Source organism: Crotalus tigris, unplaced genomic scaffold (genome assembly GCF_016545835.1).
Source record: "Crotalus tigris isolate CLP2741 ecotype Arizona unplaced genomic scaffold, ASM1654583v1 scf7180000021131.477146, whole genome shotgun sequence".
NCBI classification, from domain to species: Eukaryota; Metazoa; Chordata; class Lepidosauria; order Squamata; family Viperidae; genus Crotalus; species Crotalus tigris.
The window spans coordinates 232,740-259,471 of NW_024098363.1; the positions used below are offsets into that span (position 1 = coordinate 232,740).

At 36.2% G+C, this 26,732-nt stretch overlaps 2 protein-coding genes and 1 long non-coding RNA gene across 10 annotated transcripts in view; 2 read left to right on the top strand and 1 right to left on the bottom strand.

Moving 5' to 3' along the window:
• The window catches only part of SLC26A9 (solute carrier family 26 member 9), a 58,599-nt gene extending 51,005 nt beyond the window's left edge, over positions 1-7,594 (top strand). The window contains exons 18-21 of the mRNA XM_039369466.1: positions 179-233; positions 1,470-1,615; positions 5,128-5,205; positions 6,540-7,594. Coding sequence (XP_039225400.1) covers positions 179-233; positions 1,470-1,615; positions 5,128-5,205; positions 6,540-6,587 — 327 coding nt within the window. The 3' untranslated portion in view covers positions 6,588-7,594. The remainder of the gene's footprint in view (positions 1-178; positions 234-1,469; positions 1,616-5,127; positions 5,206-6,539) is intronic.
• The window catches only part of LOC120320047, a 122,899-nt gene that overhangs the window by 71,554 nt on the left and 24,613 nt on the right, over positions 1-26,732 (bottom strand). Inside the window, exons 3-6 of one of the 6 annotated variants that reach the window (XR_005559873.1) lie at positions 17,814-18,007; positions 15,822-17,247; positions 14,468-14,565; positions 9,011-9,125 (exon numbers count right to left, since the gene is read on the bottom strand). This is a non-coding gene — a long non-coding RNA (uncharacterized LOC120320047). Of the gene's footprint in view, positions 1-9,010; positions 9,126-14,306; positions 14,566-15,726; positions 17,248-17,813; positions 18,008-23,982; positions 24,128-26,732 lie in introns of those variants that run through there. The other 5 variants (XR_005559874.1, XR_005559871.1, XR_005559875.1 and 2 more) reach the window with 5 other exon arrangements.
• Positions 9,118-26,732, top strand: part of PM20D1 (peptidase M20 domain containing 1) — a 39,043-nt gene continuing 21,428 nt past the window's right edge. For all 3 annotated transcript variants that reach the window (XM_039369470.1, XM_039369469.1, XM_039369467.1), the window contains exons 1-12: positions 9,118-9,728; positions 12,450-12,536; positions 14,065-14,300; positions 16,319-16,405; positions 17,139-17,272; positions 17,904-18,023; positions 19,352-19,427; positions 20,806-20,867; positions 21,466-21,544; positions 23,784-23,855; positions 24,897-25,065; positions 25,577-25,676. In XM_039369470.1, coding sequence (XP_039225404.1) covers positions 9,509-9,728; positions 12,450-12,536; positions 14,065-14,300; positions 16,319-16,405; positions 17,139-17,272; positions 17,904-18,023; positions 19,352-19,427; positions 20,806-20,867; positions 21,466-21,544; positions 23,784-23,855; positions 24,897-25,065; positions 25,577-25,676 — 1,442 coding nt within the window. In that variant the 5' untranslated portion in view covers positions 9,118-9,508. The remainder of the gene's footprint in view (positions 9,729-12,449; positions 12,537-14,064; positions 14,301-16,318; positions 16,406-17,138; positions 17,273-17,903; positions 18,024-19,351; positions 19,428-20,805; positions 20,868-21,465; positions 21,545-23,783; positions 23,856-24,896; positions 25,066-25,576; positions 25,677-26,732) is intronic.

Genomic DNA, 26,732 nt, shown 5'->3' on the forward strand with positions numbered 1-26,732 from the left:
TCACTAGTAACTGGGCACTTTGGAAAATTCAGTGCTGTGTTGTCTTTGGTTTTTTTAAGAAAAAAAATGAGCTTAATATATGATATATAATTCCTGAATATTAAATGAATGCTTGTAAATGCTAAGGCCAAACCTATGTAAAATCAATCCATCTCTCTCATTTTGTTTTCTTGTGTAGCTATGTACCAACTATCAAAGGATTGGGATTAAAGTCTTTCTTGCAAATATATCTGGTAAGAATTTTGTTCTTAATTAGTTATTTATTTAAAATGTGATACTGTTCGAGCTAAAAAATGCCCAGGGTGATTTACAGATTAATAAAGAATCCATGCTTTCAGAGTTCAATATAGAAAGACAAGTAAAACAATTGAAAGGATGGGGAATAAGGCAAATATGGATACTTAATATTTTAATAACTTTAATGGCATAGCTTCTAGAACAAGCTGCTTGGTAATTGTTGGTCAAGAGATAAACCAATATATCTAACTTCATTTGACTTCCATTTAACCAGAGGCAGAACCATTTCTAGTGGCAAATATCAAAAGTTGAATGTTCACTTAGTACAGTGTTTCCCAAACGTGACAATTTTAAGGCATGTGGACTTCAACTCCCAGAATTCCACAGCCAGCGTTGCTGGCTGTGGAATTCTGGGAGTTGAAGTCCTCATGCCTTAAAATTGTCAAGTTTGGGAAACACTGACTTAGTATATCAGGTCACATGTGGGTTTACATATGTAATATAGCATAGTCCAAGGACTGGAAAATCACAGTTCCAGCAATAGTTTCATTTTGCTATCTCCTGTTTTTTTTTTAGCATTTAAAAACAAATACAAAACTGATAAATTTACATTGAGTCAGAGGTTCTTTTCAAGACAAAAACACTTTAAATAGACCTTTACTGATCTACGACAAGAAAAAAATTTACTCCTGAAAAGAGCAGAAATGAAATCAAACTACTTGAGATAACCTTCTAGTAATATGCATGCACAAACATATGAGTTGTATGGGTTATTTTTAAAATGCAAGATAGCTTAAGAATTTAAACTCAACCATAGGTGAAAGATCAGGCCAAAAGGCAGTTTACATAGTACAAGACTTCCAAAAGTAACATATATAGAGATGGACAATTTTAAATTCTCCAAAATGCTCAGCTGGCTGACTTGTCATGCCAGAGCTAAAATTTATCTTCTTTCAAAGAAGAGAAATTATGTAGCCAGTCCTGAGTGATACAGGTTTTTCCTGTTCCCTGAAAAATTGTCTGCTATGTAAAATCAACTGTATTTGACTATAATGCTCAATAAGCTCATTAACAATGTAGGGGCAGTGTAGTTCTTTCAGGCTTCCTGTTCAATCTATGAGCATCAGATTGATGCAACAATAGAGTTGTATTGAAACACCATTTATTTAAAAGATTTTGGAAATCCTTGTCCAATAGCAATCAGTAATTTTAATTTTATCTTTTTTCATTAGCTCAAGTGTATGATGACATTTGCACTGGTGGAGTTTTTGAAGAAGGAGGTCTTGAGCCTTGTCACCTCTTTGTGACCATCCATGATGCTGTTTTGTTTGCAACAATGAACAGCAGCAGAGCTACTTGTCATTCTGTCCTAGAACAGGTATAAATAATTCACTTATTTATTTATATCTTTTAACCACTTATTTTTAGCTATGTAGGCAGATACATATTTCCATTGTTCTGCCAGAACTTGTCAGAGTATGAATCAGCAATTAACCTGGCTAACATACTAATGAAGAATAAACATGCAACCAACTCTTTTTCTTGATTTACTACATTCATCTCAATTAGTTTGTTTGTAGTTACATTTCTAACTTCTGCATCTTACTAAAATTTATATTAATAATCTTTTCTTCAAGAATCTGAAGTCTAGAATCTGTGGTCATAATTGCTAGTGACTTGCTTTGTTAAAAAGAATGCTAACTTTTTTTTAACTAAAATAATTGTGACAATGTTTAAGAGAACAAGATAAAGAACTCCATTAAGTCCATTAAGTCACTGCAGAAGCCTACTGTAGTTAAATGACTTCCCAGTTGGTATGTAGATGCTTGATTTGGAGGTATTTATTTAGTTATATTGACTACTTCATTTTATACTCTGATCTTAATTTTAAAAAATATTTATGGATATGTAACAACAATTCAAAAAACAGTAAAGATATAATGTATGCTTTTACAGCTTTTCTCATGATCACTGAAACTGTAGCTGGTAATTCAGTTGCCATGGCCAAGCTAACATTAGCAGTCAAAATACTAAAAAGAGAAAAAGATAAGTGTAGACATTTGGGAAAGATAGATTTTGAGCAGCTAAAATGAGAAAACAGGATGAGTTTGGTAACAGAGACTTTTATTTTATTTTTTTACTTGAATTCCATTCTATTTGTAGTTTTACTATTATTAAATTCTATTCAACAGGCTATACTTGCCCAGTCCTAATTATACTACTGTTTTGAAATAACCCAATAGCTTATTTTTCCTGTAAATCCAGTGCTTTATTATACTGCAAATTAAGATGAAACACAATTGTTGTTAGTCTAACCTAAGCATAATGAACAAAGCATATAAAATGGATCTATATGTGTAAATCAAATGTAATATATAATGAAAATAGTTGCTTGTTATTTATTTAGTTGACAAATTATGCTTCATATCTTAGCTATTGCATATATAGAGACATAAATTCTTATTTTAAATTCAGTGAAAACCAAATTGGAAACAAAATCCATTGAAGAAGTTCTCCTCCTCCTCCTCCTCCTCCTCCTCCTCCTCCTCAAGCTAAACCAAGACCAGTTCTGTTTATTCTTACAAAGTATCATGTAATCACTTAAGTCAAAAGATTGTCTATTAGCAGTATCTTCATTAGCAGGTCAAACTAGTTTATTATCATTCGTTTAATCCTTCAATGATTTCAGCACATTTACCATCTCACCTAAAACTGACTGGAATGAGAAATGGACTTGCTACCATAGAGCACACAAATATGGCCTTACTACTTACAACTTGAATATATGAAATGGCAGGGTGAATCTGCGAAGTAAACCATCTATTTGTTGATATAGTAGTTAAAGGCCTTGAGCTAGGAATCAGAAAACAAAGCCAGCTGGGTGACTTTGGGCTAGTGAGTCATTTTCAGCTCTAAGAAGGCAATAGCAAACCACTTCAAAAAAAAAATTCTGTTCAGAAACCTGCATAGACTTTTCTATATAGTCTTCAAGAATCAAAACTGACTTGAAAGGCCACATATACATAAACATCTGCTTGTTTGGTCTGTAATGGCACATTAAAATTTAGAAACACCAGCTAATGCTTCAATGTTCAAATGAATCTGCTTTCAGAGTAAATCTACTTTGTTGTACACAACACACAAAGAGAAAAGAGATATTTTAAAAAGGATCACCACATTTTATTCAGTTATGGAGATTAGGGGCTACTGCAGTGTTTCTCAACTCAGCAACTTTAAGATATATAGACTCCAGTTTCCAGAATTCCCCAGCCAGCAAGATGAAATGGATCTTGGAATATTGCATCCAGTTTGGGTCGCCACAATATAAAAAAGAAGTTGATACTCTAGAAAGAGTGCAAAGAGCAACAAAGATTATTAAGGGACTGGAAACTAAAACATATGAAGAAAGGTTGCAGGAATTGAGTATGTCTAGTTTAATGAAGAGAAGGACGAGGGGTGATATGATAGAAGTGTTCTGATATCTCAGGGGCTGCCACAAATAAGAGGGAGTAAAGCTATTTTCCAAAGCACCTGAAGGCAGGACAAGAAGCAATGGATGGAAACTAATCAAGGCGAGAAGCCACCTAGAACTAAGGAAAAATTTCCTGGCAGTGAGAACAATTAATCAGTGGAACAACCTGCCTCCAAGTGGGCACTCCAACATTAGATGTTTTTAAGAAGACATTGAACAACCATTTGTCTGAAATAATATAGGGTCTCCTGCTTGAACAGGGGGTTGGAGTAGAGGTTTCTTCCAACTCCGTTATTCTGTTATATGCTTTTATCTTTCCTGTATATCAAATATATTTACACCATAGAGATGTACACATTTCAAGCAATCTTGTTAATATTTGGATGCTGGCAAAGTATTAAGCTCATGTTTCATAGACAGCTGAATTTATATTTTGTGTCTTAGAATTATAGGACTTCAATAATGTTTTAGGAAACTCAGTCTACATAATATATATGAAAGAAATTCTAAATGCTATATGTGAATATTTGCAGCTAAATTCAGTTGTAGACATTCACTTTTTTAAACCTATAATTATTTCCACTCTCTGTTCCTTCTTTAATAAATTATTAAAGAATTAGAGAAATAATCATGTTACCCCAAACTTTGAACAACAGAGGACTTGTATTCTAGGGCTTGTCTTTCATGGGATATCTAATAATTCGGTGTGAGTACATTAATAGAAGATGATTGCCAGCTATGAATTCCATTTACATCTTTCTCACTCTATTCCTTAAGCATTTAAAATACCTCCTGTCAACTGTTTCTTATACAATCCAGAAATTTTTACTGGTATTTGAAGCACAAAGATAATGACAGAGCTGATTAAAATATCAACCACCCTAAAGTATTATTTGTATACTATGCTATTGTTAAGATATAAAATGCTGGTTCACACCAAGTATATTTAGTGCAACTCAAAGCAATGACACACATATCATAATTACAGTTTGTAATTTGTAATTTGCTAAATGTATGTCTTACAAGGCTGAAACATTATCAATGGCTCCTGGAAAAGCCCATAAAATAGTTTATGATTAACTCAGGTTAATCATCTTTAATAATAATAATAATATAATAATAATAATAATAAAGTTGGAAGGGACCTTGGAAGTCATCAAGTCCAACCCCCTGCTCAGGCAGGTAACCCTATACCATTTCGGACAAATGGCTGTCCAGTCTCTTCTTAAAAACTTCCAGTGTTGGAGCAATCACCACTTCTGGAGGCAGGTTGTTATTGATTCATGAACTTATTGAAATGTATGTTACATGAAATGAATCCTTTAAATCTTGTGCTGATATTTGACTAAAAAATAAACTCTGAAGCTTTATCATACATTATTTTTGTAAACAATAACCAGCCATTTCTTCCTACTCAGAGGTCAAATCAGATTGAAGTGTCTGTCTCGGATGAATCTCTGGAAGATAGCAGTGCTGAATTTCAAAATTTGGAAGAGGTCAGTTAAAAGAACAAAATGATATTAAATGAAGAATTTGACTCATTCCTCTGTCAGATGTACTGTCTATTGCAATGGTGGCAGACCTATGGCACGGGTGCCAGAGGCAGCACTTGGAGCCCTCTCTGTGGGCACACGCAGCATCTCCCCAGCCCCACCTCTTCCCACGGTCCCCTCCTCACCAGCAGCTCCCTGGAGGAGAGTCACCCCTGGTCATGGCCCACACGAAGCAGCGCAGCCAAGGACATGGTAGCTGAGGACAAAACTCCGCCCTTGCACCTTGTTGTGCGCAGATGATGCTGTGGGACATGGCCAGAGGGCGTGGCCGCCATGGCACTGCTGGGCTGCCTGGGTGATCTGTGGAGGGCTGTGGAGGTGGTGGGTGGCCCAGTGGGCAGGGCGGAACGGGGACGGGATGGGAGGCAGGTTTTGGGCACTCGGTCTCTAAAAGGTTCGCTATCACTGGTCTATTGCCTCTTATGCTCTAGTCACCTCGTGTTTGAATTGTTGCAATTTGTTGTACCTGGTCTGGTACTGAACACCATTCATAAACTTCAGTTAGTACAGTTAGCCTGTTGCAGGAATTGCATTATTAATTTGCTTCCAATTGCAATTTAAGGTGGTCGGTAATTATGTCTCTGGCTTGCATGGCTTGAGAAAGGGATATCTCTGAGACCTCTGTTCTAATTCATATCCGCCCACCCCAGTGGTACTCACTGTAAGGGAAATAGATGGAGTTGGACTTAAAACTCCTGCTATCTCTTCCTTCATCTGGACCAGCTTGCTTCCCTAAACTCAAGATGGCCCTATTAATATTTAGGGCAGTAGTTAAAACACTGGTTTTCCTAAAGGCCTTCCAATAATCAATGTTATCATGCTGTGGCTGAATTTAATGATGGTTATATTGAAATGTTAACTATTGTATTACTTTGTTCGGGATTATATTATTTTATAATGAATTGCTTTTGTATTGCATTGTAGTGTAAACTGCCTAAAATTTGTAAATTAAGGCAGCACACAATTCTGAGTAAACAGATAATAAAATCTAAGCATAAAAAGGAATTCATAAAGGTTAAATTCAAACAGAATTAATCAACACTAGTTTCTCTAAAATCAAAAGGAAAAATTAGTCACAATTAAATTCCATAACTTAATTATAACTAAAGTTTATCTGATATTTAATTAGTCATGGTTAAATTAAATTCTATAACTTAATTATAACTAATGTTTATCTGATATAAACTATAGTCCAAACACAGATCTAATGTAATTTTGTGCCACATTATTATAATGTTGGCATCAGTTTGTAAGACAAATCTCCATTTTTTTTCTAGGAAATGTTTGGAAGCATTTTTCATTCAGAAACACAAACAGCGCTGTGAGCAACTCAGGAACATTCCTGTGATGACAAATTATTTGTTCATAATGTTTCTTTATGAAGGTCCCTGTGCCTGAATGGCAAGGAAATTGGCCTTTCTGGCAAGGGGCCATGGGTGCTTCTATAGCACTGAGGACAGAATGTCTTTCGGACCTGGTATTCTCTTCTGTAATTCCTCTTGGATTATGAACCTCAGAGCACCTGACCCTTGAAACAGTTGGATGGAAGGAAGAAACTCAGGGAATATATTTCATCCATCTTGAATATCTTCTGGATCATATTTTCCTCCTCTTACATCCTTTATTTATGGAGCCATAAGTATGCATGTAGCACACATGCTTGTCTATTAATTTTCCAGCATTGTTCTCATGAGGGAAATCAAAGGAAAATATGGAAAATATTTGATTGCCAGATAAAGTGCTCACAACTGCAGCAGTTTCAATTTACGGGAGGGGGGGGGGGGTTGCTTCTAACATTTGCATTCATTGTATAGAATCCACACCAAAGTTAAACACAACTATGATGATGTCTAGTTTTCCTCTAATTTTGTTCATTGCAACTTATTGCTATATTCCTTCTTTTTGTGGCCTAAATGCACCAACTCATTTTTCAAATCAAGGGCTGTATTTATTATAGTACTGGACATCATCCAACATGTATTACTGTATTGCCTAGAAGTAATACTGCCTTTTTCATTATAAACCACATCTATCTCTGATCTTTTTTCTCTCTTCTGATGAATGTGTTTATGTTTAGAGGATGAAAGTATTTTTCATAGGATCTATGTACATAGAGCATTTCTACAGTTCTTTGAATTTTTTTCAAAATTAAGCTTATTTGACATGGGTTTAATTAAGCAAAACCAAAGATACTATAATTTATTCTTACACAGGTAGTCCTCGACTTACGACCACAGTTGAGCCTAAAATTTTTGTTGAGTGAGAGATTTATTAAGTGAGTTTTGCCCCATTTTACGACCTTTCTTGCCACAGTTGTTAAGTGAAACACTACAGTTGTTAAGTTAGTAACACAGTTGTTCAGTGAATCTGGCTTCCTGTTGACTTTGTTTGTCAGGTTGCAAAAGGTGATTACATGAACTTAATACACTGCAACAGTCATAAATATGAGTCAATTGCCAAGATCCGAATTTTGATCATGCTGCAATGATCATAAATGTGAAAAACGGTCATAAGTCACTTTTTCAGTGCCGTTAACTTTGAACAGTCACTAAATGAACTGTTATAAGTCGAGGATTACCTGTAACATTTTTACTATACTTGTGTTTAGAAATCTCAAGGTAATTCCACATTATTCTTGGTATTGTAGCCTTTTGTTCTTAATAACTAAACTAAACAAATTTACCTTAGCTTCATTTTTAAAAATAAAATTTCTGTAAGAAACCATTATTTTTCAGCCTGATTACCAGTCCTGTGTATTCTGTTCAGAAAAAGATATAGAAGTGTAAAGCTGTCCAACCATTTGAAGAGGTATTTCCCAAAGCACAAAACATTTGTAGAATGCTTGTACCTGGGGCATTCAGGAAAGGTTCAAAAAATTCAAAATGGTGGCCACAATGACACAATCAGAGCCCAGCCTTTTTACATAGATTGCATGGATAATGTATATTTAAAAGGGGCAGTTTCAATTGCATAATCATTGATGCCATCTTGATATTTTTGACTCTCACAAATGCCGTTGCTTTGCACAGCTTTAGTAAACCGTACCACCTAAGTATAACATTAAAATATTTAGATTAAAACCTTCTTAGTGCTCAAGTTTTGCCTTGAACATAGTTTTGATTAAAGGATTCTTAAATGAGTCATAGGACTCAATTCAAGAGCAGCAGTTTATTATCTGATTCCTCTCAAGTAGTTTAAAATTATTCAAACATTGTTAAGATTTTTTTTAATTTATGCCACAATAAAAAGAATCTACCTCTCAGGCAGATTTGCCTAGTTAATTAATCTAAGCAAAGATACTTTTTAAAATTGTATTTTGTAAATGCAAAGTAATTTTATATAAAAATGTGAATGATGCAAATGACTATTGATGTTGGATAGTTTTTTTGTTGTGACTCTTTCTTCCACCAGGGTGATTCCGTAAAGTGTGTGATATACAGGGCATATGCCTTATATGGACAGCACAAACCAAAAGCCTCTTAATATACCAAAGTTTAATTCTATGAAAAAGTTTATTATCAAAATGCTAACCAAGAAAAGCACCCAGTGGTTCTGAAGTCAAATAAAACAGAATTTGAAATTAGAGCAAATAAAGATTGACTTCTTCAAAATGTTACAGGCATTGAATTGTGAAAAATTAACTAGATTTTGTCTAATATAGATGAAAGTATATTTTTAAATTTTCTGATTCAAAACTTATGCTGAGTGTATATAAATAGTAAAGTCTCATTCAGTCCAAACTGGATTCCTGGAGTCCTTGCATCTTTATTTGGCAAGTAGGGCAACCGGTTTCCCAGTTTGACTGCAGCACTGGCCTTTTCTTGTGCTTGTGGTATCCCAGCAAGTACTAACCAGGTCGATCGCTAGAATTTAAGTCCAGACAAGGTTAATCAGCACTTATTCCCTGCTGCAATCGCTAAGCAACATGAAAGATTGGTGCTTGGCAGGGCGTTGTAGTCCGTTGTGGGAGCTGTCTTTAGCCCAATTCTTTGACAGAGCCATTCACGAGCCATTAAAACAGTTATTAGCCCCTTAATCATGTACGGGCCATTGCTAAATGCCATCAATCAAATGAATTGAGATTCCCCTCCCCCGCGAACTCCGAGGGACTCCTGTACTGCACAAACAAGAACTACCAAACCAAGTTTCCCGCGGCGGTGATAAATTAACTGCTCCGTCAATGATTGGCTAGAAGCCGCGCCTGCCTGTCAAAGTTCCCAAGGCGGCTGGGCCAAGGCGCAGGAAAATGGCGATTTTCGGTGCCCGGCTGCGAGGGGTCTTGTGCTGGGCTGGATTGGGACTATGCGGGATAGTGCTGCTTCTGCTGGTCGCGATGCTCCTCCGAGCCTATGGAACGCGACCTTCCAGCCCGGCCATAGGGCTGCGGGAAGAACAGGAGCGGCAGCGGCGAGTGGAAGCTGCCTTTAGCTCCCGCGAGTTGGAGGAACTGAAGGAGGTGCTCCAAGGTAAAAAAAAAAAAAAAGCAAAGATGGAATCGAGTATAAAAGCAGTCATTTCTTCAAAGTAAATATTTCTCTTTCTGTTTTTAATAGGAAGCTAGTGCTGTTGGTTCGAGTGAGCAAAATTATAGCCTGTCTGTTAAACTAAATTGTGTTTTCTTCTGTTACTGGCTTAAGTGGTTTGATACAGTATGTAGATCTCCTGTCCTGGAGCAGCTGCTTAGGACGGAATGTTTGCTGCTACCTCTGCTGCAACTCCTGCTTTACCGATACTCTTTCATAATCAGAATGCATAAAATAACTTCATATTCTGCCCTGAATAACACTAGCGTCTTGGAGGCTCTACGCTGTATCGCTTTGAATAAAATCACTATTGGGTGTGTAATAGTTCTGTTTATATACGACTTATAGGAATTCAGTTTGTAGACACAAATGTATCGGGAAAGACACCGTTCATATGATTTGATCTATTGTAAAATGCAGGCTTTGCACCCTGCCGGACTTGAGGAAGTCCTCATGGATGGATTCATTTCCCCTCTTCTTTCCTTCCTCAAGTTAGGTGGGGTGGGGAAGCTGCTTTTCCAGGCAGACATTATTCGGTCACTCTTAGTTTGGTCCCTTTTTTATTGGAGTTAAACTATCATTTTAACTTTTGCCCAAAAGGAGATATTTTAGTCACTCATGCCCTTAACATCTTGAAGATGCTTTAATACAGGCATGTCAACCCATGGGCTGCAGGCTGCATGGGGCCTGGACAGCTAGTAATGTGGCTCAACAAGATCATAAACTTTTAACATTATGTGATTCTTAGTACGTTACATACTTTATATGCGGCCCAAGACAATTTTTCTTCACTCATTGTGGCCCAGGCAAGCCAAAAAGTTGGATAGCCATGCATTCATGTAATGCTCTATTTAGGTTGCTGACATAGTGATGAAACGTGCTGTAACATCACAATGTACTTCCCTTCCACATCAGGGTACATGTGTATGGAGTGTGCTCAATGATTTTGCCTCATGCTATCAGTTTGTCATTGCTAGAACTAGCTGAGGTCTTTTATAACTTCCACTTACTTGGAAATAACAGTTGACAACAATATGCAGTTTCCTATTTGCTAACCAGGCAGATTAGAGAGTGACAACTGTTTTGCAGGAACAGCAGAATGACACCTATTTTGCAGGAACTGCATTAATTTCTGGCAAGTTTCCAAGTAGAATTCAAAATGCTAGTCACTATCTATGAAGCCTTTTGAGGCTTGGATCCCCAATTATTGTGGGAACATCATTTATTCCACATTCAATCTTCCTGCATAGTTTCTATCTTCCCATGAGGTTTCAGGGAGGCAAGTTTTTTCTATGGCTGTCCCAAACCATGGTTGGGGGAATTATTTTCCCCAAATCTAGAAAGTCCCCTAGATTTCAGAAGCTGGTAAAATCCCTTCTTTTTTTGCATTTTTTTTTGGGGGGGGAGTGTATTAAGGAGATGGTGGTAACTTGCTGTGTAGTCTCTGACATCTATATGCTTTGTACTTCTATCATTTCATATGCTTGTGGATTTTTAAAGTATTTTAAAATCATTTTGCACATGTTGGGGAAGTTAAATATGTATTTATTTGATATTTTATTATGAGTCTTTTGGAGCCTATGATTGGGGGTGCCATGTAAATACTGTCAAATACATGAATGGCAATAAACCGAATTCTCATCCCTCATGTTGTGTAGATCTTTCTGAAAGATTTGTACACAGGCAACTTTGTGCACTTCTGAAATGTGCTCCCATCTTAATGTATAAAGCTGTTAACATGATAATTGTTCACTATTATCATAAAAGTTCTGCAAATGCCCTCTTATAATTGATACTACAGTTAATCAACTCAGTGATAGTAATAGTTTCTTATATAAGTATATCTTTATGACATTTTAATGGGTGCAGTAGTTCAGGGCTTTTCAACCTTTTCACCCATTGTACCATTTTTAGAATATGGCAATGTCCAAGTACCACCAGCGAGGTGTGAAAAACTTGATGACCCCCCCCAAAAGTGATAAAGTACAGGTAGTCCTCGACTTACAACAGTTCGCTTAGTGACTGTTTGAAGTTACAATGGCACTGAAAAAAGTGCTGCCCAAACCACAGCCGAGCAAGACACCTGCCTGCCCATCTGGTGGCGTTCTTCCTCCTGTTCGAGATTTTCATTTTTGTGAGCATTTCTCTTGAGGATTGACAGCGGGGGTGGGGTGGGGGTGTTTGGTTTTTATTCCCCCCCCCATCTGCTGGGTGGTTGCAGCAGGTTTTGGTCACTTCCCATGACCCTGGGACACTGTGACCTTCATAAATATGAATCAGTTGCCAAGCATCTGAATGTAAATCACAAGACCCTGGAGATGCTGCAACATTCCAGCTGATCAGCACTTCTTCTGGGCTCAGCAGAAGCACCAGGATCAGCGCCGAGCTCCAGCTGGAGCCTGGCGCTGATCCTGGCACTTCTGCTGAGCCCTGACAGCCCCGAAGCGCTGATCCTGGTACTTCCGCTGAGCCCTAACAGCCCTGCAGCTCCAGCCATCTCTTGCTCCGGTTTGTGCGGTGCTGCCACCGGTTCAGCTCATTCCCCTCCCCCGCTACCACTTTTCTAGGATGGTCATACCACTGGTTGAAAAGCCCTGCAGTAGTTCATCTGTTTCTATTATTTTTCTGAAATTTTGCCTGAACATGCTTTATCCTTTACAAAAGGTGCTGTCAGAATACAAACAGTTTCCTTCTCACCAGATAATCAGAATATAACAGCCCTGGAAGAATTTGAACCATATATTTACAAAGGTATTTAAATTTAAATTTTTGTTTTTATTACTATCAATGCTACTGATTGCATAGAAAATATAAATATTGTATTGCTTTTATTTCTTGATAGAACTGAAGTACCAAATTGAAAAAATATGGCTATTTAATAAATTTCAATTGACAAAAATTGGGTTGGTGGTTATAGGTGGTTAATTATATATGTTATAGGTGTTTAATCAGTGAAGAAATATGTATTCTTAAAAAATGAATATGTATTTGAACAATAATTTAGTATTGTTTCTCAATTGGACATCATTCTGTCATAAATTACACAGATCCACAGAAAGAGTAAAATATATATTTTTCATGGTGAATACTCCCAGTTTAATATTAATGTAAGTGGGAAAAATGAGATCCTTTTCAATCAGTGGTTGGCACAGATACTATACTAAGTTACCAGTGTTAATTACTTTGTTGAATATACAATGTTAAGATACAAGTTAAGGATTCTAACTCAATACTTGATTTGTGTATAACATAAATATAAAATTTTAAGCTAAACAAACATGTGACACTTAAGTATGACACATGAACAAGATAGTGTACATAGGACTGACATTGGTGGATTAATGATATGAGTTTATAAAAAACTTTCTAATGTTATTAAAATTTGTATGATACCATTTGAAAAAAAGTATTTTTGCAAGTACCGTACCTAAAGATGTTTTAAGTTTGAAATGTTGATATAGATATGTACCTGCAGATATAAACATTCTTAGGAAAAGAAAAACACCATGTATCATACAGAAATGAAGTCCCATTTATTTCAATATACCTTGTCCCTTGCACCCTAAAATTCATGGTGTAAACCAGAAAGTGCAAAGTTATAAAATCAATTCAACCCAAAAAAATCAATAAGATGGCTTTAAATAAGCCACTTTCTCTTCGGCACGGGGCATCAAATTTTCTTAGGAAATAAATTTGGTTCCCTGTTTGTTTAATCTGTAATTTTGTTAGATGGTTTTCTTTGTACTATGTTTCCGCTTCCTCCTGTTATGATGGCAAAGTGTTGTTCATCTGTCTAACTACAACACAAGGATAATACTTTAGGTTTACTTTAGATTATTGCAATTTCTGAAATACAGTATGAATAGAACTTTGAACATCCAAAGGTTGCTGTGTATATACTCAAAGTAAGATAGTAAATGCTGATGCAGGAACTATGTAAATAGAAGGATTATTGTATTGCAAATGTTGTTACTGTTCTGGTCACAAGGGAAACATTTGCTGAGTTTGCAAAAATATACTTATTCTCTTCCCTCCTCCCAAGGATAAAAGAGGAAAAAGAAAGAGAAATTCTTTCTTATTTATATTATTTGCTTTAAAAACAGTTCATCCATGGACAGAAATACAAAAACAATTCCTTTGTTCCATACTTCAGTTGACCATTTTCCAAATATATTGTATACTATTTTATACATGCTATTCATTAAAAATCTGGCCTCTTTATCCAGTAATTTCAAAATTGAATCCAATGACTAACTTTGCTTAATTCTCTTCCCTGAAGCTTTTCCTGCAGTGTTTTCTACCTCATTCATTCAACATGAAATTATCGGAGATTACAGCCACCTATTCACCATCCAGGGATCTAACCCTCAGTTACAGCCATATATGCTGCTTGCACATATAGATGTAGTCCCAGCATACCCTGATGGATGGGATGTCAGTGATCCCTTTTCTGCTGAGGAACGTGATGGATTTATATATGGAAGAGGAACACTAGATAATAAAAACTCAGTTATGGTATATAAATTTATCTCATTTTGGTGGGATGCAGAACTAATAGGAGTTGCAGGAGTATATGAAATTTTATGTACCATATTTATGATAAAGCATGGTTTCAATTACACAATGTGGGAAGAAGCAGTTAGTTTTCTTTCTGTATGCTATAGTTTTCAAAAGCACCTTACTGGTTTTAGAATTGTGTTTGGCTGAGCTTCAAACAGATTTCTTAGGTACAGGTTCTGCTTCAACTTCAGTTCCAATTGCTCCTTCTGGAAAACTGAAACTGAAAAAGAGGAAATTACAGTGGCTTTTCCTGCTTTCACTGAACAAATGACTATATTTTTTCCAGAATAAATTAAATAGATGTTTGAAAGGGCAATACAGATCACACATGCCATCTTGTATGAAAAGATGGTTGGTAAAACACAAGGTAAGATGGAAAAGTAGTGAAAGAGAGTCAAAGGACCTGGCCTTTGCCTCGTTTGTTTGTTTGGGGTTTTATGACTGAATTAAACTATTTGAAGGTTAAAGGTAGTGAATTCTTTCAATTCACCATGAAAAATAATGGCAAATTGAGCCTCTCTTGGAATAGTATGATTTTAGAGGCATGCAAAAATGGACCTGGGGGGATATATAAGTATACTAAAAGCTTATGCACCTGAGACAAATTCCTTGTGTGTCCAATCACACTTGGCCAATAAAGAATTCTATATTTGGGCTGCAAATTTCCTATCTCTGCTCTAATCAGTATTGGTCAGTTCTCTAGTTACAACCTTCTGGCTAATTAGTGACTAAAACAGCCTTTCTGACAATTATGGAAACCAAATGACTCATGCTTGATATGGATATAATGAAATGTGGGCCTCCAATGATCAGGAACAACAACACTACTCTAACTCAGATTGGAAAGCTGGAGGGAAAAGCAATAGAATCCTTCTTCTGTCCCAATAGCCTTTAGATAGGCTTGTTAAAAGCTGGAAACAAGCAAGATGAGTTATCTGATTAATAGCATATGAGTCCATCTAACACATCTAACATGTCTGCGGGTATACAGAAAATTTCTGTTGAGGATGGAAGAGATATCTCTTCTGAGACACATTGTATTCATAAGCTTCAAAATGCAATATTTGCCACCAAATTGATATCTTTAATATGACAGAAGGGAAAAATGATTAAAAACATGATGAAACTTAGTAGATGTAATTTAAACCAAATATAAGTTTTGTCTTGGCTCTGATCACTTTTGGAGTGTTGTTTCTGGCATGCTGCCAAAGGCAATTATAGTTGTTGGCTTGAAACAGATTGTGCTGTCTTGCTCTGATGTTAACAAAGCATCATTTATTGCATGATTGAGTCAGTTGTCCCAAGGGATTATTAGAAATGGTGGGTAGCAAGCATACAACATGTTAAAAATATAAAAAAGAAAAGAAATCCACACACAGTCTTTGAGACAGTAATTTATCTTTTTCAACAAAAAGGAAGCAAAATTACACATAGATAGGTGTTGCAGAAAATTGCCTAGGACATGCTGTCACTTACATCTAACACAGCACAAACATAGGAACCTCTTCTTCCTGTATTCCCATGATGATGCTATCTTCACCTCATCCCCAGTTCATGAGTGAGACAGGCTTAACCAGTCTTTAAGCAACATTTTCCTCCTTAACTCCAATACTATCCCTGGCCAGCTTCAAAGGCTTCAAAATCTGTTATTGTGGAAGAAAGACAAGATAACTGGGGACAGGCGGTTCCTATTGGATAGTAATCAACCGTAGGGACCCAGCAAGTTTCTTGCCAAAATGTATCTTTTTAATTTTAATTAAAATTTATTTATTTACATTTATTGGCTGCCCAACTCCAGAAAACTCACTGGATTATGCTCACTGGAGGGTGGTTAGTACTATATAATGGTCAAAAACCTTTAGTGAATACAGTTAAGGTCTTTATATGAGCTCTGCTTTTTGGTAGTCTAACTCTTGCTAATCACCATATATGGTACAACTCACTGTGTAACCAGATTTCTTTCTAATCCTCAGGGCATTCTGCACGCTCTAGAGTTTTTACTGAGACGAAATTACAGACCACAAAGATCTTTCTATATAGGCCTTGGTCATGATGAAGAGGTATTATTTGTTTATGTGTTTGTTTTTAACTTCACAACTAGTCCCATGTTTATATTATTTATTTTGGAGTTACAAGCCATCCCCAAAAACTGAATGGTAGTTTCCAAATAAATTGCTTTTTAAAAATTTGGTTAATCTGAATATCTTTAATGTATATTGTCCTAATAAAGTGGAAGGTTATTGCCCATTGATCAGATTTTGGCAATATAGTAGTAGTTTGTTTTGCTGAAGGAGAATATATATATATATTGGATATTTTTAAATATTGCATTTGATAGTCTAAATTAAATCTCCATATTTTTTAAAAAAATAATGTTTTTTTAAAGGCACAAGGCTAGAAACAGGAGAATGAATTCTTAGTCCCTCCTTAGGCATGAAAGCTGACTGAGTGACTTTGGGCCACTCATTCTCTCAGTCCAATTTACCTCACAGGGTTGTTCTGAAGAAAATAGGAAAAGGAAGGAGGATTAGATATATATGTTGCCTTGAATCATTTATAAAAATAATAGACTGAATTAAAAAAATCTCCCAATTAGAATTTAGATAGGTGAAAAGGTAGCTTAAATATATAGTAGCTTTTTAAATGAGATTCTGAATAATCACTTTAGATTCAGTGGTTTGAGGCATAATTAGTAAATCACTTACAGCCTTTACTGAATAATAATAAATGCATTCTTTTGAAAGACTAGCCAATGACTTGACTTAGGAAAATGTTATTCTAATTCCCTTTCAGGTGGGTGGCAAAAAAGGAGCAATGAAAATTGTGGCTGAGCTGGAATCTAGAGGGGTACAACTTTCTTTTGTGCTTGATGAAGGAAGCTTTATTTTTGATGGAGTCATCCCTAAAATAGAGAAACCAGTAGCTGTGTAAGTAAAGAAATACAAAAGTTTGCTATAGTAAATGCAATTCTTTGCCTATTTCACAGAATCATGTTTAAACAATTGGATATTGGAAGCCAGGCCTTACAATTCACAAATAACTGAAACTGCAATCTATCAATTTACTTTATCTATATTCTGTCCACCTTTGTTCTGGAATGATGAAATTATGGAAATTGTACTGTATCTCATGTTTCCCCAGGTTGTGCATATAGTAACTGATTAACTTCAGGTATACGAATGCCTGGTCACGGTGGCCCCTAGCAATAGAGTAATATACATAGACCTACATCTTCAGATGTTGGCTTCTGCTGCTCTTCTTACAAGACTAGAGTAACTAGGGGAACATGCATTCTGTAATATGAGGTGGGTGAGGATTTGCGCTGGAGTGCCAGAAATTCCTGATGCCCTGCACAGCAGGCAGATAATCTGACTGCAGAGTAAATTGGATGATGCGTATGTGATGGTTTAAGCAAAGCAAAAAAGGTGTACATAAAATTGTCCAAAAAGCAGCAAAAGTAAGACCTACCTTCTTGTTTGTTCCATTTGAAGATGACAAACAATCCAACTGTATTGCGTCTGGAATTTCATTAAAGTTTTTTTTTTCTTTACTTATCAGAATAGGTATCACAGAAAAGGGTGCACTTGAAGTAAATCTCAGTGTAACATCTCAAGTTGGCCATTCTTCTGCACCCCCTAAGAGGACCAGCATTGGTATTCTTTCTGAAACATTATACAAGTGAGTGTCTGTCTTGGGAACATATTATCATTCTATGCATATCTAATGGGGAAAAAAATTATCTGGTCTGAATGCATCAGTTTACAGTAAAACATATATTCCTCCAAGTTCCCTTCCAACTATGTTATTCTGTTAAGGTGCTACGTTAAATATCTGCAATAATTACAGGATCAGAATAAGTCATGAATGGTTGGAATAGAATTCTACAACCTGATAGATTTGTCTAAAAACTATCTAGCCCACGGGTATCAAACTCATCGCGTCATGTGATGTGTCACAGCATATTGCAACTTTTTTTGCATTGCCAGAGCTGGGGTGGGTACGGCCTCCCATGGACCCGCAGTTTGACACCCCTGATCTAGCAATCCAGATAATTTGTAAGGCGGGTTATATATCTGAGTTTTGCAACTGTTTTGCAACTGTGCCATCCAGAGGTTACTAGAAAAGAATCTTAATTTTATTTTGTCTCCTTATTTTTACTTCCATAGTACTTCTCATTTTCCTGCCTATCATTCCCCTGCCCACTCCCCTAATCATTTCAAAATAGGGAATAGAACAAAAGTTGTAGGCAAATTCTGTTTCTGAAGAATCTTCTAGCCTTCATTGGCAGCTAAGGCTGTTTCTTATTATACTCTGCTGCAATTGAGCAAATAATTATACTTAACAATTAACTTAACTAATTGCATATTTTTTCTACTCCACTTTCTCTTTCAATGTTGTTTCTTCAATTAATCCCATTGCTATTCAATATCAAAATCAAAAGCTATGCATGATCTAATTAACACAGTACATGATATATATTTATTTATTTATCACATTTATATAGCTGCCCATCTCAAAGAAAGTGACTCTGGGCAATGTACAACGATCAAATAAAAACCACAGATCCATAAAAATAATCATTATAAAATATTTTAGAAATCATTATTAAAAGGAAAATAGTAGAAATATTATAAAAATTTAAAATATACCAACCACACAGAGTACTCTATCTTAATCCATTTTATATTGGGAATAGAGCATGAGATTTGATCCATACCTTCTGCTTGTCTCACTACCAGGAGTCCCTTCTTTGGTAGATGGCTACATTCAAATTATAAAAAATCTCTTTGCAACATAATTAGATTGAAAGAAGATATTTTCAGAAAAATAAATTATATATTCCACATTCTAAGGGATATTTTTGAAAACAGATAGTTTGATTTTCTGTTTTACGGAGGAAACTAACATATTTAACAAATTTACATCTTAGCGCAATATATCATCCTAGGCACAAAATAATTCAACTGAATGTACTTTATTTTGCTTTTTGCATTTGGTTCCTATAGATTGGAAACGCAGCCTATGCCCAATTTGTTTGGTCATGGACCTGAAATCATGATGTTTGAACAACTGGTACCAGTGGTGAGTATTGAACAGTACATGCTTTCTTCATTTATCTTTCATAAAACACATTGATCATTTTAAGGCATTTTTCCCCCCTAGGACAGGCATGTCAAACTGCTGGCCCGCGGGCCGGATGCATCACACCGAAATCACACCCATCCCATTGCTGGCAATAGGGAAAAAGTCATGATACATTGCGCGACATCATGTGACGTCGCAAGTTTGACGTGCCTACCTTAGGAGAATTCCCATGAATTGTTGTACTGAGCACTAGAAAAACTTATTTGATTATCAAATGACTCTGGGCAGCATCATCATACAATACATACAATACAATTTCCAAAACAACTCCAATCACCAGGAGAAAGACAGCTATTAAAAGATAATATAAGGTGCAGGACTTGTCACCAACTTACCCCGAAGCCTGGGAAAACAACCAGGTTTTCAGAGCTCTATTGATCATAGCCAGAGTGGCAGACAGATGTATCTTAGAGGGGGATAATCATCCTAGGTCTTATCAGGTGGCATTGATTAATGGATGGGACATGCAATATGTCAATGCTATCTGAACATATAAGATGAGCAGAAGTTGTGGACCAATGGCTGCTTAGATAGTCAGATCTGTGCCATAAAGGATTTTACAACCTACAACCTTTTATTTGATAATGATTCAAAGTTACAATGGCCTTAGAAAAAAATGATCCTTTCTTGAATTACAACTATTACTCCATCCCTGCAATCACATGATCACAATTAGGGTGCTTGGAAACTGGCTGGATACATGATGGTCACAGCATCTTGCAATTATGTGGCTATGATTTGTGACCTTCCCAACTGGCTTCCAATAAGCAAAGTCAATTGGGGAAGGCAGATTCACTTAACAACTGCATGAGTCACTTAATGACCACAATGACTTGCTTAACAACCATGGTAAAAATGATTAAAATCAGATCTAGTCAGATTCACTTAATAACCACATCGCTTAATGACTAAAATTCCAGTCCTAATTGTGATTGTAAGTCAAGGTACATATATAGGTAATAACCAGGATCTTGACTTGCATCTAGTAGCCTAATTTGTTACCTATTTACTTCCTTTGTTCCATAGATTCATTTTCTATTTTTCTTTTTATTTTATGTAAAAGAAATTTGTATTTTGCCTTTTTTCTCAAATAAAACAAGTACTCAAGTCAGATTTTAATTAGTAGAATATTATAAAAAATAATTCCATAAGCCCACTGCCTCCTTTAGCAAGAATGGACTGGATTGTACTTTTATATATAGTAATTGTATCTACTTGTACAATCATTGCTCTTTTGAATGGTTGATAAATATGTAGAAGAAAGTCTACATATTTGCTAATATTCTCTTCCCATTCCCAATTCTCTGCTATTCAGTTCAGCTTCCCCCTCAATATCATCATGGCAAATCTGTGGCTCTTCGGACCTCTTGTTGGCTGGTAAGAAAGAAGATGCTTTATCAGGTTCCTTTCTTGAAACTTGCATGCATAAATTAATTAGGAAATGGTGGTAATAGGTACTTTCCTGTGTAGTATTCTTTTTTACTGCCTTTCTCCTCCTTTCTTAAAACTGTTCTTCTATTTTGAAAAGCTGCCAGACAACAACAACAACAAAAATCTGAAAACTTTCTTGCTTCAACTGCATTGATCTTTTATCAAATTCTGAAAAGGCAATTATGGGAGTATTAATAGAACGTTATCACATCTGTTTGTGGGAGGAACAGTATCTGCTATTCAGTGAAATAGCAGTGAGAAAATTATGCCCTGAGCAGTTATCAATCTAAAATTTACTATGTAAAAGAGAGCAGAGGAAGTAAAAATAAGCTGGGTCTGGATAAATAAATGAAAAATATACCAGAAGCTACAAGCAATATACTTCACTGGATTATATAAAACTCAAGTGATTCTTCTTTCTTCTCCTTTTTGTATCAATTACTGTACTTCAATTAATATAAAATATTGCTGCTATTTTGCAGAGTACAGAAAGTTGGTTTAATGTGGATACCAAAGAATCTTTTGCCTTTAAATCTTTATGCAGGTTTCTTGAGCAAACTCCTGGCACTAATGCTTTAGTTCGGACCACCACTGCAATCACCATGTTTCATGCAGGAATAAAGGTATTACTGGAAGACAGTAGGTTGGAAAAAGTTGCAAGAAAACTGAATGGGACAATTGGTGGCCCCTGCCCCGCTTTTGTAACCTACAGAGACCCAACATTTGCACTGTAAGCTGCCCAGAGTTGCTCTCAAAGCAAGATGGGTACCATATAAATTTAATACATTTGATTAGGAAAATTAATCCAGATAAGATTTCCCACCATTTTTGTCAGAAAATAAAACAAAACAGGTATATATGCTAATGGAAATGTTTAACATACTTAAACAGAACCAAAATGGAACCAGCAAAAAAATCCTTTATTTCCATCCACTTTTCTGATATTGCATTATTGTGCTTCCTGCAAAAATAATCTATTATGCTACTAAAACTCTCATCATGACCTTTAACTAAGTGAAACAATGCATAAGAGGGCAACTATTTTTGAACCAAAGTACCTCAAACTGGTTAATTTACAGAATGCGTCCAAAATCCAGGACCCACCACTTCGAAGGGAATGAAATTTGGGGTCAGGGAAAGGTGTTGTGTGTGGATTAGGTAGGGTGCATGGGAATGCCTAAGACAGGGTCTTCAAACTTGGCCCTTTTATGACTTGTGGACTTCAACTCCCAGAATTCCTCAGCCAGGCACTCTGGCTAAGGAATTCTGGGAGTTGAAGTCCACAAGTCAGAGCCAAGTTTGAAGACCCCTGGCCTAAGAGATGTTGTTTGGGTTGGGAAAAATGCAGTGGAGTAGTGTGGGTCAATAAAGAGTGTTTGGGGATACAAGTGAATATGGGCCAGTAAAGATACATTGGATTGCCTTCCTCCCTGTTCCTCCTTTCTTAATCCTTCCTTCCTCTCTTCTTTCCTAAGTGGTTACTGCTGGATAGGGGGAGGGAGCGAAATATTGTTAGAGTACAATGTTAACTTATAATTTTCTTTTAAAATCTCCTCCACAACCTTCTCATCTTGTCTTATATCTCTAATCAATATTTCAAAAACCACAATAAACAAAAAAAGGGGACTGTGGACATCCCTGTGTTGTTCCTTTTCATATCTCACAAGGTGAACACAACCCTACAGGTAATCCCAGAAAACAAAATGAAGCATCCACATCCTACATGCTCCAAAACACCGTTTGTCTTTTTAAACCAAAGTACTGTACAGTCCTAATAAACACACACATATACATAAGATACACATGTTTACAAAGAGCTCGTCATATTTACCCTTAATAGTTTAGATATACAATAAACTTCAGTCTATGCTCGAGAAATGTTAAGATTGTTGAACAGTGGAAGTGGTTTCTTAGTCTGATGTCTGTGACACTGTATTTTTGTGTTTGTATGCACACATGTAGAAAATAGAATATCAAAGATGTAGGGTTTTATCACTTAGTAATGTGGCTATTGTGGTAGTTAAACAGCGACATCAGCTGGTAGAACTGGGATTTAGTTACAAGTTACCCAAATTATAGATCCATAGCTCTAAATGCTGTTCTGTTCCAATCAAATGTGAAATAAAGATGTGTCTATCTGTAATTTTAATTACAAAACAACTTAATCCATAATACAGTTGCTTTATTTGCAGTTAGTTCATTTATGATAAAAGAATTCAAAAGAGAAAAAAATTAGGGTGAGAGGGATGAGCTTTTGGAGAGGAAAATATGGTTCAACAATCACCATATCTTTCAAACTGAATCTCCATCCACTCTTTTATCCATGTTTAGGGTTGACCCATTATTTAAGAACATGGGTCTGCTGGTCACATAGACATACATGCCCAGCATAAATTTGTATTGATGTAATACATGAATTGGCAGCATTTTTCTTTCCCTGAAGATGGACCCACATTTCCCTGTGCAATGAGTTAAGGGCAAGCACAAGTGGGTCTGTCTACTATTCTTTAGAAGCAAGCTATTCACTGCCATCTGGCATAGCATGTGGCTACATCTTTTTCAAGTGCAGATATGTCTGCCAACTTCTCCTTTTGCAAAAGAAGAGGCAGAGCTTTGCTCAGCATTAATAGAGTGACATAGAGGGAAACAGGAATAATGGCATTTAGAAAAGAAGAACAAAAGCAAGTGCTTTTGTAAGCCACAGTTGCAAATCTCCTTTAAACTTAAAAGAGATGCTGCCAACAAACCAGGAACTATGTTATGGCTGCAGGTGAAACTGCTTTGAGTTGCTGCCACAGACCTGAACTGTATTGATGCTTCTACCCTCATTTAGATCTCCTTTTTTTTTTCTTCTCTTTCTAGTCAAATGTTATTCCACCAAAAGCTGATGCCACAGTGAATTTCCGCGTCCACTCATCACAAACCATTGAGGAGGTAGTATGAAGAAGTGCAGTGGAATTTTATGCTTTTGCTGTTTTAATCTTAGAATTTGTCATAATTTAGACCCAGGCTTATAAAGTCTGACATCTAGTTTTACTTGAGGAAACATTAAACAGATTACCTGATTTAGATATAGTGCTGCATCCTCCCTCTTTAGGCAGCTGTGACTGCTGTGAAGTAACCTGGGCTGATCCTGTTAATACCTATTTCTTGTAGTTGAGATGCTAGCTGATTCCATGTTACAGCTACTGGCATTCTTCTGGCTGCTGCAGCAGGGGGAGATGGGGCATAATTGGCAGTGATTAGCAACTGTATTCTCTTCTCCACCTTAGCACCATGTAGATTTCCAGTAACTGCAGGAATTTTCTCACCATCTCATCTAATTTATGGGTCCTGAGTGATACTGTTACTGGGAAACCTGCTCCCTGCCTGAAAAAGTAGAATTCTCTATCCAGAGATATCAGGGAACCTGAGCATTTCCAGAGGTCTCTCTCATTCCCTGAAAGTAACTTTTATAGAGAGCAGTTTTTATGCAATGTACTTCCCTTCCTGCTATGATGTTAAGGAAGGAACAAACAGTTTTTAATAGCTGAATATTGCAACATGTGCTTAGAAGGCAAAAGGCCTTCCTATAGTGTTTGTGACAAAAATGCAAGGTGAAATAATGCTTAAGCCAAATATTAAGGTGACAACAGTTTCTTTACCATTCTGCCTGATTGTTGTGTTCTGTTATATATTTCTGTATTTAATATGTGATTTAAATATTGGAAATATATATTAAAGAGGCCATATAAAATATATAAAATATATTTTGACACAAAGATCCAAATTCAAATTGCCCAGCAAGAAGTTTCAGTTCCTTTGTATAACTGGAAATAGATTTCAACAAGGAGATTCCTGTCCTGTCTACATATTTTTATTGGGAAGGCTGAAACTGGTATGAAGGATTGAGAGAGTGTCTGGAACTTGTGCTAACATCATGATGACAACCATCTTGGCTGCTTTAACTTGTTTGTGCTTTGGGTATATTCTTAGGTCCTGGAAATATTAGACAAAACAATTAATGATAAGAGAGTGAAGATAGAAGTGATGGATACCTTTGATCCACCCCCCACTAGCCCCTGGGATGACCAGACCTTCGCTGTACGGGTCTTCCGCCAGACCACCCTGGATGTTTTCCCAGATGTTGCCAGTGTAGCTCCAGGTAGTGGCAAATACATGATCATTAGTGTTTTTCTCTTTTGTTTCCACTCAAACATTGTTTCCATTTTTTTCTATGTCATCTTTTGTTCCGCTGCTTTATTCAATTTATACATAGACACTTCAAATACTATTAATGACTGGAAACATTTACTTTTTTTTTTTCTTTGATGCCTGAGAGCTGTTTTTCATTAATATTATTACTATCAGGAACTGGTGAACTATATACTCTCCATTCATACATAAGTTGTTTTCAAGATTATGTTGACATGTGCATTTATTTTCTTCACTGAGACTGTCCCTATTATTCATTTATGTCTTGTAGCACTGGATTGTTCCAAGACAAAGCTTATGATAAAAACTTTGGCACATACGAATAGTACTGATTAAAATTGATACAGCATTATTTATTTCAAAAAATATATAATCATAAAAGGTAAAATACAAAACAGATAAGCAAACAAACAAACTAAACTAAACAACATACTAACTGTACCGATTATTTTTTTTTACAGGCATTTGTGTTGGAAACACTGATAGCAGGCACTACAGCAGCCTCACAAAGGCTATTTATCGATTTAACCCAGTAACCTTTAAAGCTGATGATTTGCCAAGGTACAGTACAGTGATCATTCTTAATGAAACACTGGATAAGAAACATGAGTGTTTTTTAATAAAAGCAAATGAGACATACCCATTGAAACCTGAGAATGAAAACAGTAAGTTGTAGCCCTGAATTATGTGCATACCATAGTTAAAAGGTATCAGAGGAAGACTTAGAGCTTGTATCTGTCCTGATAAAAAGCAAAATGAAAGTGAAGGATCTTTTCTAGAAGTAAATGAATATTGATATCTATCAAATTTATACAGCCGCCCATCTCATAAAAAGTAACTCTGGGCAGGGTACAACTGTTAATTAAAACAGTAAATGTATAAAAATAATTATTAAAATATAAAAGTCTTGTATCTAGTGCTTCTAATAAATCAAAAGCACCAGATACAAAGAAATGTGAATATTAACCACAATGATGGAGCCATCTTAGAATTTCACCAGTCCCTTGGGAGCCCTGGGTCTGTTGACATAGCCAGATCTTAAGAGATTTCTAGAACATTAACAGGGATAGACCTAGCCTCAATTCAGAGTAAAGGGGGGGGGTAATATTCTTTAAGATGGGTCCCATGGCAGAGAAGGCCTGTTTCTTGGGTCCTGCCTAGCAGACAGGACCCACAGCATGCCTTCTCTGCCGATCTTATGGCATAGGCAGATGTAACTGGAAAGAGACAATCCTTCAGATAACTCAGCCTCATTCAATGAAGGACTTCTAAAGTTGGAACTATTATCTTGAATTGAACCTGGAAGCAAACTGGCAACCAATGCAACTCATGGAGCTGAGATTAATACTGCGCTGCTACATTCTGCACCAGTTGAAGTTTCCAGATACTCAAGGGCAGCCTTATGTAAAGAGTATTATTGTAGTACAGTTGGGAGGTCACTAATGAGTAGAAAATTTTACTATGAAAGAAAAGTTCTGTGAGCAGAACTTTTACTTACAATTTATTGTTTGGATTGCAAGTAAACTACAAAATTGCTTCCCTTTTAAGATACTTACTTTTTCACAAATATACTGTAAATGCTGGCGTATAAGGCGACTTCCGCGAGCGCTGAAATCT